The sequence below is a fragment of the Etheostoma spectabile genome, unplaced genomic scaffold (assembly GCF_008692095.1).
Source record: "Etheostoma spectabile isolate EspeVRDwgs_2016 unplaced genomic scaffold, UIUC_Espe_1.0 scaffold00010793, whole genome shotgun sequence".
Lineage (NCBI taxonomy): Eukaryota > Metazoa > Chordata > Actinopteri > Perciformes > Percidae > Etheostoma > Etheostoma spectabile.
The window spans coordinates 1-15,202 of record NW_022603868.1 but is presented as its reverse complement, the minus strand read 5'-3'; the positions used below and the strand labels follow the sequence as shown (position 1 = coordinate 15,202).

At 46.0% G+C, this 15,202-nt stretch overlaps 1 protein-coding gene across 1 annotated transcript; it reads right to left on the bottom strand.

Moving 5' to 3' along the window:
- Nucleotides 1-33: 33 nt before the first annotated feature.
- misp (mitotic spindle positioning) lies at nucleotides 34-12,875 on the bottom strand. The gene is given in 11 exon segments (XM_032509020.1): nucleotides 34-973; nucleotides 1,749-1,787; nucleotides 2,145-2,362; nucleotides 5,134-5,287; nucleotides 5,499-5,796; nucleotides 8,403-8,644; nucleotides 10,303-10,614; nucleotides 11,079-11,461; nucleotides 11,753-12,293; nucleotides 12,694-12,821; nucleotides 12,824-12,875. Coding segments are annotated over 11 exon segments (2,442 nt in total). The 5' UTR covers nucleotides 12,861-12,875; the 3' UTR covers nucleotides 34-883.
- Nucleotides 12,876-15,202: the final 2,327 nt, after the last annotated feature.

The window sequence follows — 15,202 nt, the reverse complement described above, 5'->3', positions numbered from 1 at the left end:
TAGCTAACAATGCTAAGAGATAGCAGGACAGGCTGCAGTTGTAAAATATTTTTTATTCTTTTAAAATCATGAAAACAATCAGAACATATGACATCATCACAGAGGGGGGGGGCTGATCCCAAAACTAAATTCTCTTTGAGGCACTGGCGCTGTATTCATCCACATTTTTTTATCTGAACAAAGAAGAAGAAGTTGTAGTTCATTTCACCCAGTATGTCCTCTCTGTCTCACACATGGGGGGGGGCAACAAAGACAGATGGACGTGGACGGACGAGGAGACGAGAGACTTTCTGGGAAAGGAAGGAAATGGCCGACAGAGGTTAGGACGAGCCGTGGGACGTCCTGGGGGACAACGGAAGACGCTCAGACAGAGAGACACGTCTCAAAAAAGAGTCTCCCAGCGGTGACGGGGGGGCACTAAAAGACACGTTGCATCTGCATCGTCATAGCAACGTGTTGATTGAGGAGGTTTTACCAACTTGGACACGTGGAGGGAGACGAGTAATCTGATTGGCCGATACACACTGAAGGTAAGTTAAATATTCTTAAAATCACTACAAAATTAAGTTAAATAATATAGTAAAATTATTCCTCTCTTCATCCCACCCCCCAAAACAGGTGTCATCTCTGTTTCTGCTCCGTCACTGGCAGCTGATTGGACGAGGAGCAGGGACCAATCAGCTGCAGCCGTTCATTCGGAGTGTTCCACTTTGGTAAAACCATTTTAATCTCAGCTGAGGGAGAACCAATCAGAGACAAGCTCTGTTAGTGGAGAGACAAACTGGACCTGGACCTGGATCTGGATCAGGTTCGGGATCTAGATCAGGATTTAGATCAGGATCAGGCTCTGGATCTGGATCAGGTTCAGGCTGGGGATCAGGTCTCAGGGGTCTGCCTGGTTGGTGAACTCTCCGGCCTCCCACAGCAGAGCGCGCTTGTTTTTATGTCGAGTCACTCGGGTCGACTCGACGACCTGAAACCAACACACGTTAGAGCAACAGGAATACACCCTGCTGCATTCCCCCCTCTCATTCCCCCTACTCTCTCATTCCTCCTGCTCCCTCTCGTTCCCTGCTCTGGTGTCCCCCCTCTCATTCCCCCTGCTCTCTCATTCCTCCTGCTCCCTCTCATTCCCCTGCTCTGGTGTCTCCCTCTCATTCCCCTGCTCTGGTGTCTCCCTCTCATTCCCCCTGCTCTGGTGTTCCCCCCTCTCATTCCCCCTGCTCTGGTGTCTCCCTCTCATTCCCCCTGCTCTGGCGTTTCCCCTCTCATTCCCCCTGCTCTGGCGTTCCCCTCTCATTCTCCCTGCTCTGGTGTCCCCCTCTCATTCCCCCTGCTCTCTCATTCCTCCTGCTCCCTCTCATTCCCCTGCTCTAGTGTTTCCCCCTCTCATTCCCCCTGCTCTGGTGTTCCCCCCTCTCATTCCCCCTGCTCTGGTGTCTCCCTCTCATTCCCCCTGCTCTGGCATTCCCCCTCTCATTCCCCCTGCTCTGGCGTTCCCCCTCTCATTCTCCCTGCTCTGGTGTTTCCCCTCTCTCATCCCCCTGCTCTGGCGTTCCCCCTCTCATTCTCCTGCTCTGGTGTTTCCCCTCTCATTCCCCTGCTCTGGTGTTACCCCCTCTCATTCCCCCTACTCTGGTGTTTCCCCTCTCATTCCCCCTGCTCTGGCGTTTCCCCCTCTCATTCCCCCTGCTCTGGCGTTTCCCCCTCTCATTCCCCCTGCTCTGGCGTTCCCCCCTCTCATTTACCTTGTTATTCACGTCGTCGACCAGCTGAATCCCTGCGTACTGAACACAGAAAAACACAAACCAATGTTGACAGGAAGCACATGAACCTTCAAAATAAGAGCATCAGTGTTCAAGAATTACTGCGCCTAAAATCTTCAAAATAAGAGTCTCACTCTTTAAGACTTACTGCACTTAGAACCTTCAAAATAAGAGCCTCAGCATTGAAGACCTACTGGGCCTAGAACCTTCAAAATAAGAGTCTCAGCATTGAAGACCTACTGGGCCTAGAACCTTCAAAATAAGAGTCTCAGTGTTGGAGACTTACTGCGCCAAGAACCTTCAAAATAAGAGTCTCAGTGTTGGAGACTTACTGCACCTAGAACCTTCAAAATAAGAGTCTCAGTGTTGGAGACTTACTGCGCTCTCATCCAGCTTCTCTTTGACTCGTCTCTCCTCAAAGTCCTGCAGCAGCGTCTCCGTCAGACCTCTGAAGGGAGGGGGGGCCGAGGAGAGGGGGAGGGGCCCGGGGGGGCGCGACACGGGCAGGAGGGGGGGGGAGAAGGGCTGAGCGGTGACGAAGGAGGGCAGACGGACGGAGGGACGAACACAAGGAGAGGAAACACTGGAAGCTTTATCTGTAACACAACAGGAAGGACACAGTCTATGACATCATCTGTGACATCACACAGGACACTGGCTGGGGTTCCCAGGCCATACACCCCGTACCCCTCGATCACAAAAAGAAGTGGGACACCACGAGGTCCCGCGTGAACACGCAAAAATATGTATGTATACATGATACATGTGTATACATGGTGTATATGTATGTATACATGATACATGTGTATACAGGGTGTATATGTATGTATACATGATACATGTGTATACAGGGTGTATATGTATGTATACATGATACATGTGTATACAGGGTGTATATGTATGTATACATGATACATGTGTATACAGGGTGTATATGTATGTATACATGATACATGTGTATACAGGGTGTATATGTATGTATACATGATACATGTGTATACAGGGTGTATATGTATGTATACATGATACATGTGTATACAGGGTGTATATGTATGTATACATGATACATGTGTATACAGGGTGTATATGTATGTATATATGATACATGTGTATACAGGGTGTATATGTATGTATTCATGATACATGTGTATACAGGGTGTATATGTATGTATACATGATACATGTGTATACAGGGTGTATATGTATGTATACATGATACATGTGTATACAGGGTGTATATGTATGTATACATGATACATGTGTATACAGGGTGTATATGTATGTATACATGATACATGTGTATACAGGGTGTATATGTATGTATACATGATACATGTGTATACAGGTGTATATGTATGTATACATGATACATGTGTATACAGGGTGTATATGTATGTATATATGATACATGTGTATACAGGGTGTATATGTATGTATTCATGATACATGTGTATACAGGGTGTATATGTATGTATTCATGATACATGTGTATACAGGGTGTATATGTATGTATACAGGGTGTATATATGTATACATGATACATGTGTATACATGGTGTATATGTATGTATACATGATCATGTGTATACAGGTGTTATGTATGTATACTGATACATGTGTATACAGGTGTTATGTATGTATACAGGGTGTATATGTATGTATACAGGGTGTATATGTATGTATACATGATACATGTGTATACAGGGTGTATATGTATGTATACAGGGTGTATATGTATGTATACATGATACATGTGTATACATGGTGTATATGTATGTATTCATGATACATGTGTATACAGGGTGTATATGTATGTATACATGATACATGTGTATACAGGGTGTATATGTATGTATACATGATACATGTGTATACATGGTGTATATGTATGTATACATGATACATGTGTATACAGGGTGTATATGTATGTATACATGATACATGTGTATACATGGTGTATATGTATGTATACATGATACATGTGTATACAGGGTGTATATGTATGTATACATGATACATGTGTATACAGGGTGTATATGTATGTATACATGATACATGTGTATACAGGGTGTATATGTATACATGATACATGTGTATTCAGGGTGTATATGTATACATGATACATGTGTATACAGGGTGTATATGTATGTATACATGATACATGTGTATACAGAGTGTATATGTATGTATACATGATACATGTGTATACATGGTGTATATGTATGTATACATGATACATGTGTATACACATGTGTATTGCAAAGAGACCTAAGTACTACACAGATAAGAACATCTGCCTCTACACCACCAAAGTGAACATAAAATAACTAGTAAATATATAAATATATAAATATATAAATATATAAATGCATATGCTACTGTTGTCCAAACCCACACAGTCAACAGCCATCTTGGAAGTTTGTGATCAATTCTGTATGGTGATGGAACCAAGAGGTGTCCCCTTTCATAGGGGGATGTTTTCACCCCTACCCCTCACCCCTTGGTTTCAAGGGCCAAGGGGTAGGGGTAAGGGGGTAGGGGTAAGACAGAGAAATGGGATTCAGAATGAATGGACTCTGAATGGATTCTGGTGTATGGACTCTGAATGGACTCTGAATGGACTCTGAATGGATTCTGAATGGACTCTGAATGGACTCTGAATGGATTCTGGTGTATGGACTCTGAATGGACTCTGAATGGACTCTGAATGGATTCTGAATGGACTCTGAATGGACTCTGAATGGATTCTGAATGGACTCTGAATGGATTCTGAATGGACTCTGAATGGATTCTGAATGGATTCTGGTGTATGGACTCTGAATGGACTCTGAATGGACTCTGAATGGATTCTGAATGGACTCTGAATGGACTCTGAATGGATTCTGAATGGATTCTGAATGGACTCTGAATGGATTCTGAATGGACTCTGAATGGATTCTGAATGGACTCTGAATGGACTCTGAATGGATTCTGAATGGACTCTGAATGGACTCTGAATGGACTCTGAATGGATTCTGGTGTATGGTCTCTGAATGGACTCTGAATGGATTCTGAATGGACTCTGAATGGACTCTGAATGGACTCTGAATGGATTCTGGTGTATGGTCTCTGAATGGACTCTGTCACATAAACAGCCGAGACTCAATAACTAAGAAATACGAATCCATAACTTAAAGAGAGAACGACCAAAGTCCTTTCAGCTGCTTCAGCTGCACTCTACGTAAATCAGTAACCAGTCACGAGATAGAGAGATAGATAAGTTTAGACACTGAAACGGTGAGCGTTATTTGGGTTAGGGGTAGTGTGTGTGTGTGTGTGTGTGTGTTTGTGTGTGTGTGTGTTTGTGTGTGTGTGCGCCGACTCCATACCTGTGTTAGCCGAGGGGTAGAACAGGCTGGCAGCCATCTTGGCTGCCTGTTGCACCAGTGGCGGAGGGGAGCAGGTCTCCCCCCTGTTCCCCCTGTCCCCCCTGTTCCCCCTGTCCTCCCTGTTACCCCTGTCCCCCCTGTTCCCCTTTCCTCCCTGTTACCCCTGTCCTCCTGTTCCCCCTCTCCTCCCTGTTCCCCCTCTCCTCCCTGTCCTCCTTGTCGCCCCTGTTCCCCCTGTCCTCCCTGTCGCCTCTGTTCCCCTGTCCTCCTTGTCCCCCCCTCTCCTCCCTGTCCCCCAGTCCTCCCTGTCCTCCTTCTCGCCCCTGTTCTCTCTGTCCTCCCTGTTCCCCCTATCCTCCCTGTTCCCCCTTCTCCCTGTCCTCCCTGTTCCCCCTGTCCTCCCTAATCCCCCTGTTACCCCTGTCCTCCCTGTCCCCCTTGTTCTCCCTCAGCTCCTTCAGCTCCCGCTCTCGTCTCAGTGCCTCCTTGATCTCCTTCTCGATGAAGTCCGGAGTGCCGCGTCCTCGAGGCGTCAGCCCGGTGGACTCCAGGTTCTCCCGCCAGGACCGTGGCGCTGTGCTGCACTGAGGTGTGGGGGCGGGCAGATCACGACAGCTGGATGGTGTCGGGGAGGAGGGAGATGATTGGTCCTTTAGAAGGATTCTGCAACGTAAAATAATAATTTTAATGTTTTAATAACTCAATAACTGTTTCTATATAAAAGAGACTTCAGGTGCAGTATTACAGCATTATACATCTTCGTCCTCTTATCCGGTGTCAGGTCGATCGGGGGAGCAGCTCCAGCAGGGGATCCCAAACGTTCCTTTCCCAAGCCACATTAACCAGCTCCAACTGTGGGATCCTGAGGTGTTCCCAGGCCAGGTTGGAGATATAATCCCTCCACCTAGTCCTGGGTCTTCCATGAGGCCTCCTCCCAGGTGGACGTCCCTCCACCTAGTCCTGGGTATCCCCTGTGACCTCCTCCCAGCTGGACGTCTCTCCACCTAGTCCTGGGTATCCCCTGTGACCTCCTCCCAGCTGGACGTCTCTCCACCTAGTCCTGGGTCTTCCCTGAGACCTCCTCCCAGCTGAATGTCCCTCTACCTAGTCCTGGTCTTCCCCAAGGCCTCCTCCCAGCTGGACGTGCCAGGACCACCTCCCTAGGGAGGCGCCCAGTAGGCATCCTTACCAGATGCCCGAACCACCTCAACTGGCTCCTTTCGACGCGAAGGAGCAGCGGCTCTACTCCGAGCTCCTCTCGGATGACTGAGCTTCTCACCCTATCTCTAAGGGAGACGCCAGCCACCCTCCTGAGGAAACCCATTTCGGCCGCTTGTACCCTGGATCTGGTTCTTTGGGTCCTGACCCAGCCTTCATGACCATAGGTGAGGGTAGGAACCAACACTGACCGGTAGATCGAGAGCTTTGCCTTCTGGCTCAGCTCTCGTTTCGTCACAACGGTGAGATAAACAGAATGTAATACCGCACCAGCTGCTCCGATTCTCCGACCAATCTCACGCTCCATGGTCCCCTCACTCGCGAACAAGACCCCAAGGTACTTAAACTCCTTCACTTGGGGTAAGGACTCACTCCCTACCCGGAGAGAGCACTCCATCGGTTTCCTGCTGAGAACCATGGCCTCAGATTTAGAGGTGCTGATCCTCATCCCAGCCGCTTCACACTCGGCTGCGAACCGATCCAGTGAGTGCTGAAGGTCACAGACCGATGATGTCATCAGGACCACATCATCTGCAAAAAGCAGCGATGAGATCCCAAGCCCACCGAACTGCAACCCCTCCCTGCCCCAACTACGCCTCGATATCCTGTCCACAAATATTACAAACAGGATTGGTGGCAAAGCGCAGCCCTCCAGAGCCTGGAACGAGTCCGACTTACTGCCGAGAACCCGGACACAGCTCTCGCTTTGGTCATACAGAGCTCGGATGGCCCTGAGAAGGGACCCCCTCACCCCGTACTCCCGCAACACCTCCCACAATTTCTCCCGGGGGACCCAGTCATACCCCTTCTCCAGATCCACAAAACATATGTAGACTGGTTGGGCATACTCCCAGGCTCCCTCTAGGATCCTTGCGAGAGTAAAGATCTGGTCCGTTGTTCCAGGACCAGGACGGAATCCGCATTGTTCCTCTTCAATCTGAGGTTCGACTATCGGCCGAACCCTCCTCTCCAGGACCTTGGAGTAGACTTTACCAGGGAGGCTGAGAAGTGTGATACCCCTGTAGTTGGCACACACCCTCTGGTCCCCCTTTTTGAAGAGGGGAACCACCACCCCGGTCTGCCACTCCCTTGGCACCGTCCCAGACCTCCACGCAATGTTGAAGAGGCGTGTCAACCAAGACAGCCCCTCCACACCCAGAGCCTTCAGCATTTCTGGACGGATCTCATCAATCCCTGGGGCTTTGTCACTGTGGAGTTGTTTGACTACCTCAGCAACTTCCACCAGGGACACTGATCCCCCATCATCCTCCAGTTCCGTCTCTACCACAGAGGACATGTTAGCATTGTCTTCCAGCTCCGTCTCTACCACAGAGGACGTGTTAGCATTGTCCTCCAGCTCCGTCTCTACCACAGAGGACGTGACAGCTGGATTAAGGAGTTCCTCAAAGTGTTCCTTCCACCGCTATATTACCTCCTCAGTTGAGGTCAATACAGTCCCAGTATTAGGGACCACTAAGCTCTATATAAAGAGACTTCAGATACAGTATTAGGGACCACTAAGGTCTATATAAAGAGACTTCAGATACAGTACTATATAAAGAGACTTCAGATACAGTATTAGGGACCACTAAGGTCTATATAAAGAGACTTCAGATACAGTATTAGGGACCACTAAGGTCTATATAAAGAGACTTCAGATACAGTATTAGGGACCACTAAGGTCTATATAAAGAGACTTCAGATACAGTATCAGGGACCATTAAGGTCTATATAAAGAGACTTCAGATACAGTATTAGGGACCACTAAGGTCTATATAAAGAGACTTCAGATACAGTATTAGGGACCACTAAGGTCTATATAAAGAGACTTCAGATACAGTATTAGGGGACCACTAAGGTCTATATAAAGAGACTTCAGATACAGTATTAGGGGACCACTAAGGTCTATATAAAGAGACTTCAGATACAGTATTAGGGGACCACTAAGGTCTATATAAAGAGACTTCAGATACAGTATTAGGGACCACTAAGGTCTATATAAAGAGACTTCAGATACAGTATTATATTTGTGTATGTGTAATAAAGTGTACCTGGTGGTTTGATGCCGGCTGAAACCGGATGCGTCCTGGATGTCTGAGTCCGTCTCAGAAAAATAAGACTGTGCCGTACTCATCCAGCGGAGGTACGACTCTGTGTCCTCAGGGTGTCGATGAGGACAGCACGCCAACATGGACTCAGACTGTCCTTCTGCTGTCCTCTCGTCCTTGTTTGGCTGGTTTAACTCTGTCTTGATGTCCTCCAGCACCTGCAGAGGATCCAGACTGGATTGTCCCTGTCAAGACACAATGTGAGTCCATACACATACTCTCTACTGTTGTCTCTCTACTGATGTCTCTCTACTCCTGTCTTTCTACTCTTGTCTCTCTACTGATGTCTCTCTACTGTTGTCTCTCTACTGTTGTCTCTCAACTGTTGTCTCTCTACTGTTGTCTCTCTACATACTACTCTCTACTGTTGTCTCTCTATTGTTGTCTCTCTACATACTATGCTCTACTGTTGTCTCTCTACTGTTGTCTCTCTACTGTTGTCTCTACATACTACTCTCTACTGTTGTCTCTCTACTGTTGTCTCTCTACTGTTGTCTCTACGTACTACTCTCTACTGTTGTCTCTCTACTGTTGTCTCTCTACTGTTGTCTCCACATACTACTCTCTACTGTTGTCTCTCTACTGTTGTCTCTCTACTGTTGTCTCTCTACTGTTGTCTCTACGTACTACTCTCTACTGTTGTCTCTCTACTGTTGTCTCTCTACTGTTGTCTCTCTACATACTACTCTCTACTATTGTCTCTCTACTGTTGTCTCTACGTACTACTCTCTACTGTTGTCTCTACTGTTGTCTCTCTACTGTTGTCTCTCTACATACTACGCTCTACTGTTGTCTCTCTACTGTTGTCTCTACATACTACTCTCTACTGTTGTCTCTACTGTTGTCTCTCTATTGTTGTCTCTCTACATACTACGCTCTACTGTTGTCTCTCTACTGTTGTCTCTCTACTGTTGTCTCAACGTACTACTCTCTACTGTTGTCTCTCTACTGTTGTCTCTCTACTGTTGTCTCTCTACATACTACTCTCTACTGTTGTCTCTCTACTGTTGTCTCTCTACTGTTGTCTCTCTACTGTTGTCTCTACGTACTACTCTCTACTGTTGTCTCTCTACTGTTGTCTCTCTACATACTACGCTCTACTGTTGTCTCTCTACTGTTCTCTCTCTACTGTTGTCTCTCTACTGTTGTCTCTACGTACTATTCTCTACTGTTCTCTCTCTACTGTTGTCTCTACGTACTACTCTCTACTGTTGTCTCTCTACTGTTGTCTCTCTACATACTACGCTCTACTGTTGTCTCTCTACTGTTGTCTCTACATACTACTCTCTACTGTTGTCTCTACTGTTGTCTCTCTATTGTTGTCTCTCTACATACTACGCTCTACTGTTGTCTCTCTACTGTTGTCTCTCTACTGTTGTCTCTCTACTGTTGTCTCGCTACATACTACGCTCTACTGTTGTCTATCTACTGTTGTCTCTGCGTACTACTCTCTACTGTTGTCTCTCTATTGTTGTCTCTCTACATACTACGCTCTACTGTTGTCTCTCTACTGTTGTCTCTCTACTGTTGTCTCTCTACTGTTGTCTCTCTACATACTACGCTCTACTGTTGTCTCTCTACTGTTGTCTCTGCGTACTACTCTCTACTGTTGTCTCTCTACTGTTGTCTCTCTACTGTTGTCTCTCTACATACTACGCTCTACTGTTGTCTCTCTACTGTTGTCTCTACATACTACTCTCTACTGTTGTCTCTACTGTTGTCTCTCTATTGTTGTCTCTCTACATACTACACTCTACTGTTGTCTCTCTACTGTTGTCTCTCTACTGTTGTCTCTCTACATACTACGCTCTACTGTTGTCTCTCTACTGTTGTCTATACATACTACTCTCACGTTGTTAGTTGCCGGTCCCAGTCCTCCTCCGTGGATCTCCTTCTGGATGATTAAGCCCCCCAGGCTCCTGTCTCTGGCTCTGCCGGGCGTCAGCGGCGACGCCAGACGTTTGGTTCTGATCTGGACCATCTCGGCTCGGCCTTTGCTGAGCTTCAGACCTCGAGAGCGCCGCAGGTTCTCCTCGCGCTCCTGAACTAACCGGATCTCCCTTTCTATCGGGGTCTCGTAGCTGATCCTGTTCTCCTGCTGCCCCTCCAGGCCAGAGTCCAGATCCTCGAAGACACTGCTCTGCCGGCTAAGAGTCTAAAGAAACAGAAAAATACAGAAATACCTCATGGTCAGGGATGTAGACTACGTAATACGCAGGTAAACCCACTAAGAAATCTCCAGGATTACCGTATACCCACTAATAATGCTCCAGGATTACTGTATACCCACTAAGAAAGCTCCAGGATTACCGTATACCCACTAATAATGCTCCAGGATTACTGTATACCCACTAAGAAAGCTCCAGGATTACCTATACCCACTAATGAAGCTCCAGGATTACCGTATACCCACTAAGAAAGCTCCAGGATTACCGTATACCCACTAATGAAGCTCCAGGATTACCGTATACCCACTAAGAAAGCTCCAGGATTACCGTATACCCACTAATGAAGCGCCAGGATTACCGTATACCCACTAATGAAGCTCCAGGATTACCGTATACCCACTAAGAAAGCTCCAGGATTACAATACATCCTCTAAAACAGCTCCAGGATTACAATATATCCAGCAGTCAGATGGTCCTGCTCCATCAGGCCTGGCGCTGTCAGACGGTCCCGCTCCATCGGGCCTGGCGCCGTCAGATGGTCCCGCTCCATCGGGCCTGGTGCCGTCAGACGGTCCCGCTCCATCAGGCCTGGTGCCGCCAGACGGTCCCGCTCCATCGGGCCTGGTGCCGTCAGACGGTCCCGCTCCATCGGGCCTGGTGCCGTCAGACGGTCCCGCTCCATCAGGCCTGGTGCCGCCAGACGGTCCCGCTCCATCTGCAGGAACTGTTGTCGCGCTGCGCTGAAGTTGATCTGCTCCTGGACCACGGTCCCAGGCTCGGCAGCCCCGGAGGGTTCTGGTCCAGAGCGGGCCGGACTGTAGCTCAAGCTAAAACCTTAAAAAGAAGAAAATCACATTTATTATTATTCTATATTATATCATATACTATATTGTATAATATTATACTTATATAATATACTATTTTATATAATAGAGTATTTGATATAGTATATGATATATATATTATACTATATTACTATTACGTATCTATTAACATGTATTAAACATGTATTAACATCTATTAGCCATGTATTAAACATCTATCAACCATGTATTAACCATGTTTTAACATGTATTAACATGTATTAACCATCTATAACGCTGGTTCTAGTGGGGTGTCCCAGACCTGGGACCAGTCTGCTCAGGTCCAGGGTCTCCAGCGCGCTCCACTGATCTCTGAAGCTCTTCTTTGGCGCCTGGCTGCGAATGATCTCCTGCCGAAGCTGCTTCTCTTCTTCTTCGTGAACCGCGTCGGTTCCGTTCCTCGGATCCACTTCGTACGGCGAGTCCCCGTTGCTGTCTGCGAACAGACTCTCCGGCTTCCTGCCACCGGCATAGGTCTGTAGTTTGAATCCTTTATCTTCCTTCAGGGTGGCGAGCTGCGCCTGTCGCTGCGGCGACACCATCCAGGCTTCGTTCAGCTCGGCCTCTGGACTCGCCGGGTCCTCCACGAACGAGTAGAAACCGCAGTGAGAGCCGGAGCTGCTGGGAGAGCCGGGGCTGCTGGGAAAGCTGGGGCTGCTGGGAGAGCCGGGGATGCTGGGAAAACCGGGGCTGCTGGGACGCCATTCGTCGCTGGCATCGCGTCCGTGCTGCACCGCAACCTGCCGGGCCTGGACCACCCCGTCCCCCGACCAGGCGCCCTGCTGGGAGGAGACCAGAGGTATTTATCAAACTGAACTACAACTAGACAACTAACTCTAAAACTAACTCTAAAAACTCAAACTAACTCTAAAACTAACTCTAAAAACTCAAACTAACTCTAAAACTAACTCTAAAAACTCAAACTAACTCTAAAACTAACTCTAACAACTCAAACTAACTCTAAAACTAACTCTAACAACTCAAACTAACTCTAAAACTAACTCTAACAACTCAAACTAACTCTAAAACTAACTCTAACAACTCAAACTAACTCTAAAACTAACTCTAACAACTCAAACTAACTCTAAAACTAACTCTAACAACTCAAACTAACTCTCAAACTAACTCTAAAACTAACTCTAAAAACTCAAACTAACTCTGAATAATCTAAAACCTGAATAATAAAGCCCAGATAGTCCGGACCTGGGGGGAGCCGAGCCCTGAGGAGACGGAGGTGCTGTCGTAGGTGAAGACCAGATCATCGGGGCCGGTGGACTCGCTCTGCACCGGGCCGGCGAGGGAGCGCAGGTCCGAGGGCTGCAGCAGCGGGAGAGGGGCTTCAGCACCCACCGCCGCGGGATGCTGTCCATGACTGGAGGGGCGCTGCAGGGGGGCGCTGCGGGGGCCGGTGGGGGGGGCTGCAGGGGCCGGTGGCAGGTGGAGGTCAGATGAAGACACTGGATGGAGAGGAATGGAAACTGGACATTGGAAACTCTGAGGAGTCAGAAGATCTGGCGGCCACTGCAGAGAGTCTCTGAAACAAGAGGCGAGACCAGTTGCAGTAGTCTATATATATATATTTATATATATATATATTATATATATATATATTTATAATATATATATATTATATATAATATATATATATTTATATATATATATATATATATATATATATGTGGAGGTTATTGATAGAGTTCTGCAGAATATGGATGAATAAAATCCTGAATTGGATGTTTTGAAGAGTCTCCGTTTTAAAGCTGAGTGAAAATGCTGTTTCATGTGAAACAGGACGGTGCCTCCATGTCGGGCGAATAATAAACTGGGTCCTGCTGCTAAGTTACACACTCATGTGACTCTGAGAGCCAATCAGATGCTAGAAATGACTCCATTTAGACACTCTGATAGAGATGTTAGCTGGCGTACCATTAGCAGCGTAGCATTAGTTCAGACAGTGTGTCTGTGTGTGAGTGATAAACTGCCCCACCTGCAGTCTGACTCTGCTGATAAGAAACAGAGACGGACAGTAGCAGACCACTGGATCCCTACAGACAGAGACCTTTTAGTTAAACATGAAACAACCCCGACATCACCATCACCAAACCCACCAGACTCCATGTAAATAATCACTACTTTTAGGGTGTATAGAGCAGCATATCTCCACCAGACTCCATGTAAATAATCACTACTTTTAGTGTGTATAGAGAACCATATCTCCACCAGACTCCATGTAAATAATCACTACTTTTAGCGTGTATAGAGCAGCATATCTCCACCAGACTCCATGAAATAATCACTACTTTTAGCGTGTATAGAGCAGCTATCTCCACCAGACTCCAGTAATATCACACTTTTTTAGCGTGTATAGAGCAGCATATCTCCACCCACCTCCATGTAAATAATCACTACTTTAGCGTGTATAGATCGCTATCTCTACCAAACTCCATGTAAATAATCACTACTTTAGCGTGTATAGAGCAGCATATCTCCACCAGACTCCATGTAAATAATCATACTTTTAGCGTGTATATAGCAGCATATCTCCACCAGACTCCATGTAAATAATCACTACTTTTAGCGTGTATAAGACAGATCTCCACATGTAAATGGTGAATTAAGAGTTTATTCCAACCAGACCAGAGTGGTGATTGGTGGAACAGTGGAAAGATGAACCAAACGACTTTTGTAGTTTTATTTAGTTTTGTTTACTTTGAATGAAGTGTGTTTTTCGATGACTAAAGTAGTGATTATTTATATGGAGTCTGGTGGGACACGGGGACAGTCTGCATACGGCGCCTCCAGCAGGATCATGTGATGAACTCTGCAGCAGCTGATATTCATGTTTTACAAGAATTTAAATTTAAAGTAAATTTTTATGCATTTGTTTCAGTTCAATTTTAAACAGATTTTACTGTTTAAAACTTTAAAATCAACCAAAACTAAAGTTATCTTCATGTTTTTATAGAAGACATTACAGTTATTATCAAAGATCATTTAGTTATTATTCAGTTATTATTCAGTTATTATTCAGTTATTATTCAGTTATTAAAGCTGATTTTCTCACCTGAGATCAGTTTCCTGTTAACAGCAGAAACTCTGACAGACTGAAAAATAAGTCAAGTGACAAGTGACAAAGTTCAGCTGCTATCGTCCAATCAGAGACTCCGCCCACTCTGACACACACAACACACACACACACACACAACACACACACACACACACACAAGATAGTTATTTCTAACTTTGTATTCACTCGTGATGGATCAGGAAGAAATAAATCATAAACATTTATATTTAAAGAACTCGAAGGACTTCAACCGAGAAAAGAAACAGGTTAAATAACTATTATATATATAGATATATCTATATATCTATATAGATATATATATATATAATATATATATACTATATATCTATATACTATATATATATAGATATATAGATCTACTATATCTATATATCTATATATAGACAGAATCTTTCTCTGTGTGTGTGTGTGTGTTGTGTGTGTGTGTCCTCTGTGTGTCTGTGTCTCTGTGGTGTGTGTCCTGTGTGTGTGTGTCTCTGTGTGTGTGTGTCTCTGTGTGTGTGTGTGTGTGTGTCTCTCTGTGTGAGTGTTGTGTGTGTGTGTGTGTGTGTGTCTCTGTGTGTGTGCGTGTTGTGTGTGTGTGTGTGTGTGTCTCTGTGTGAGTGTGTGGTGTGTGTCTCTGTG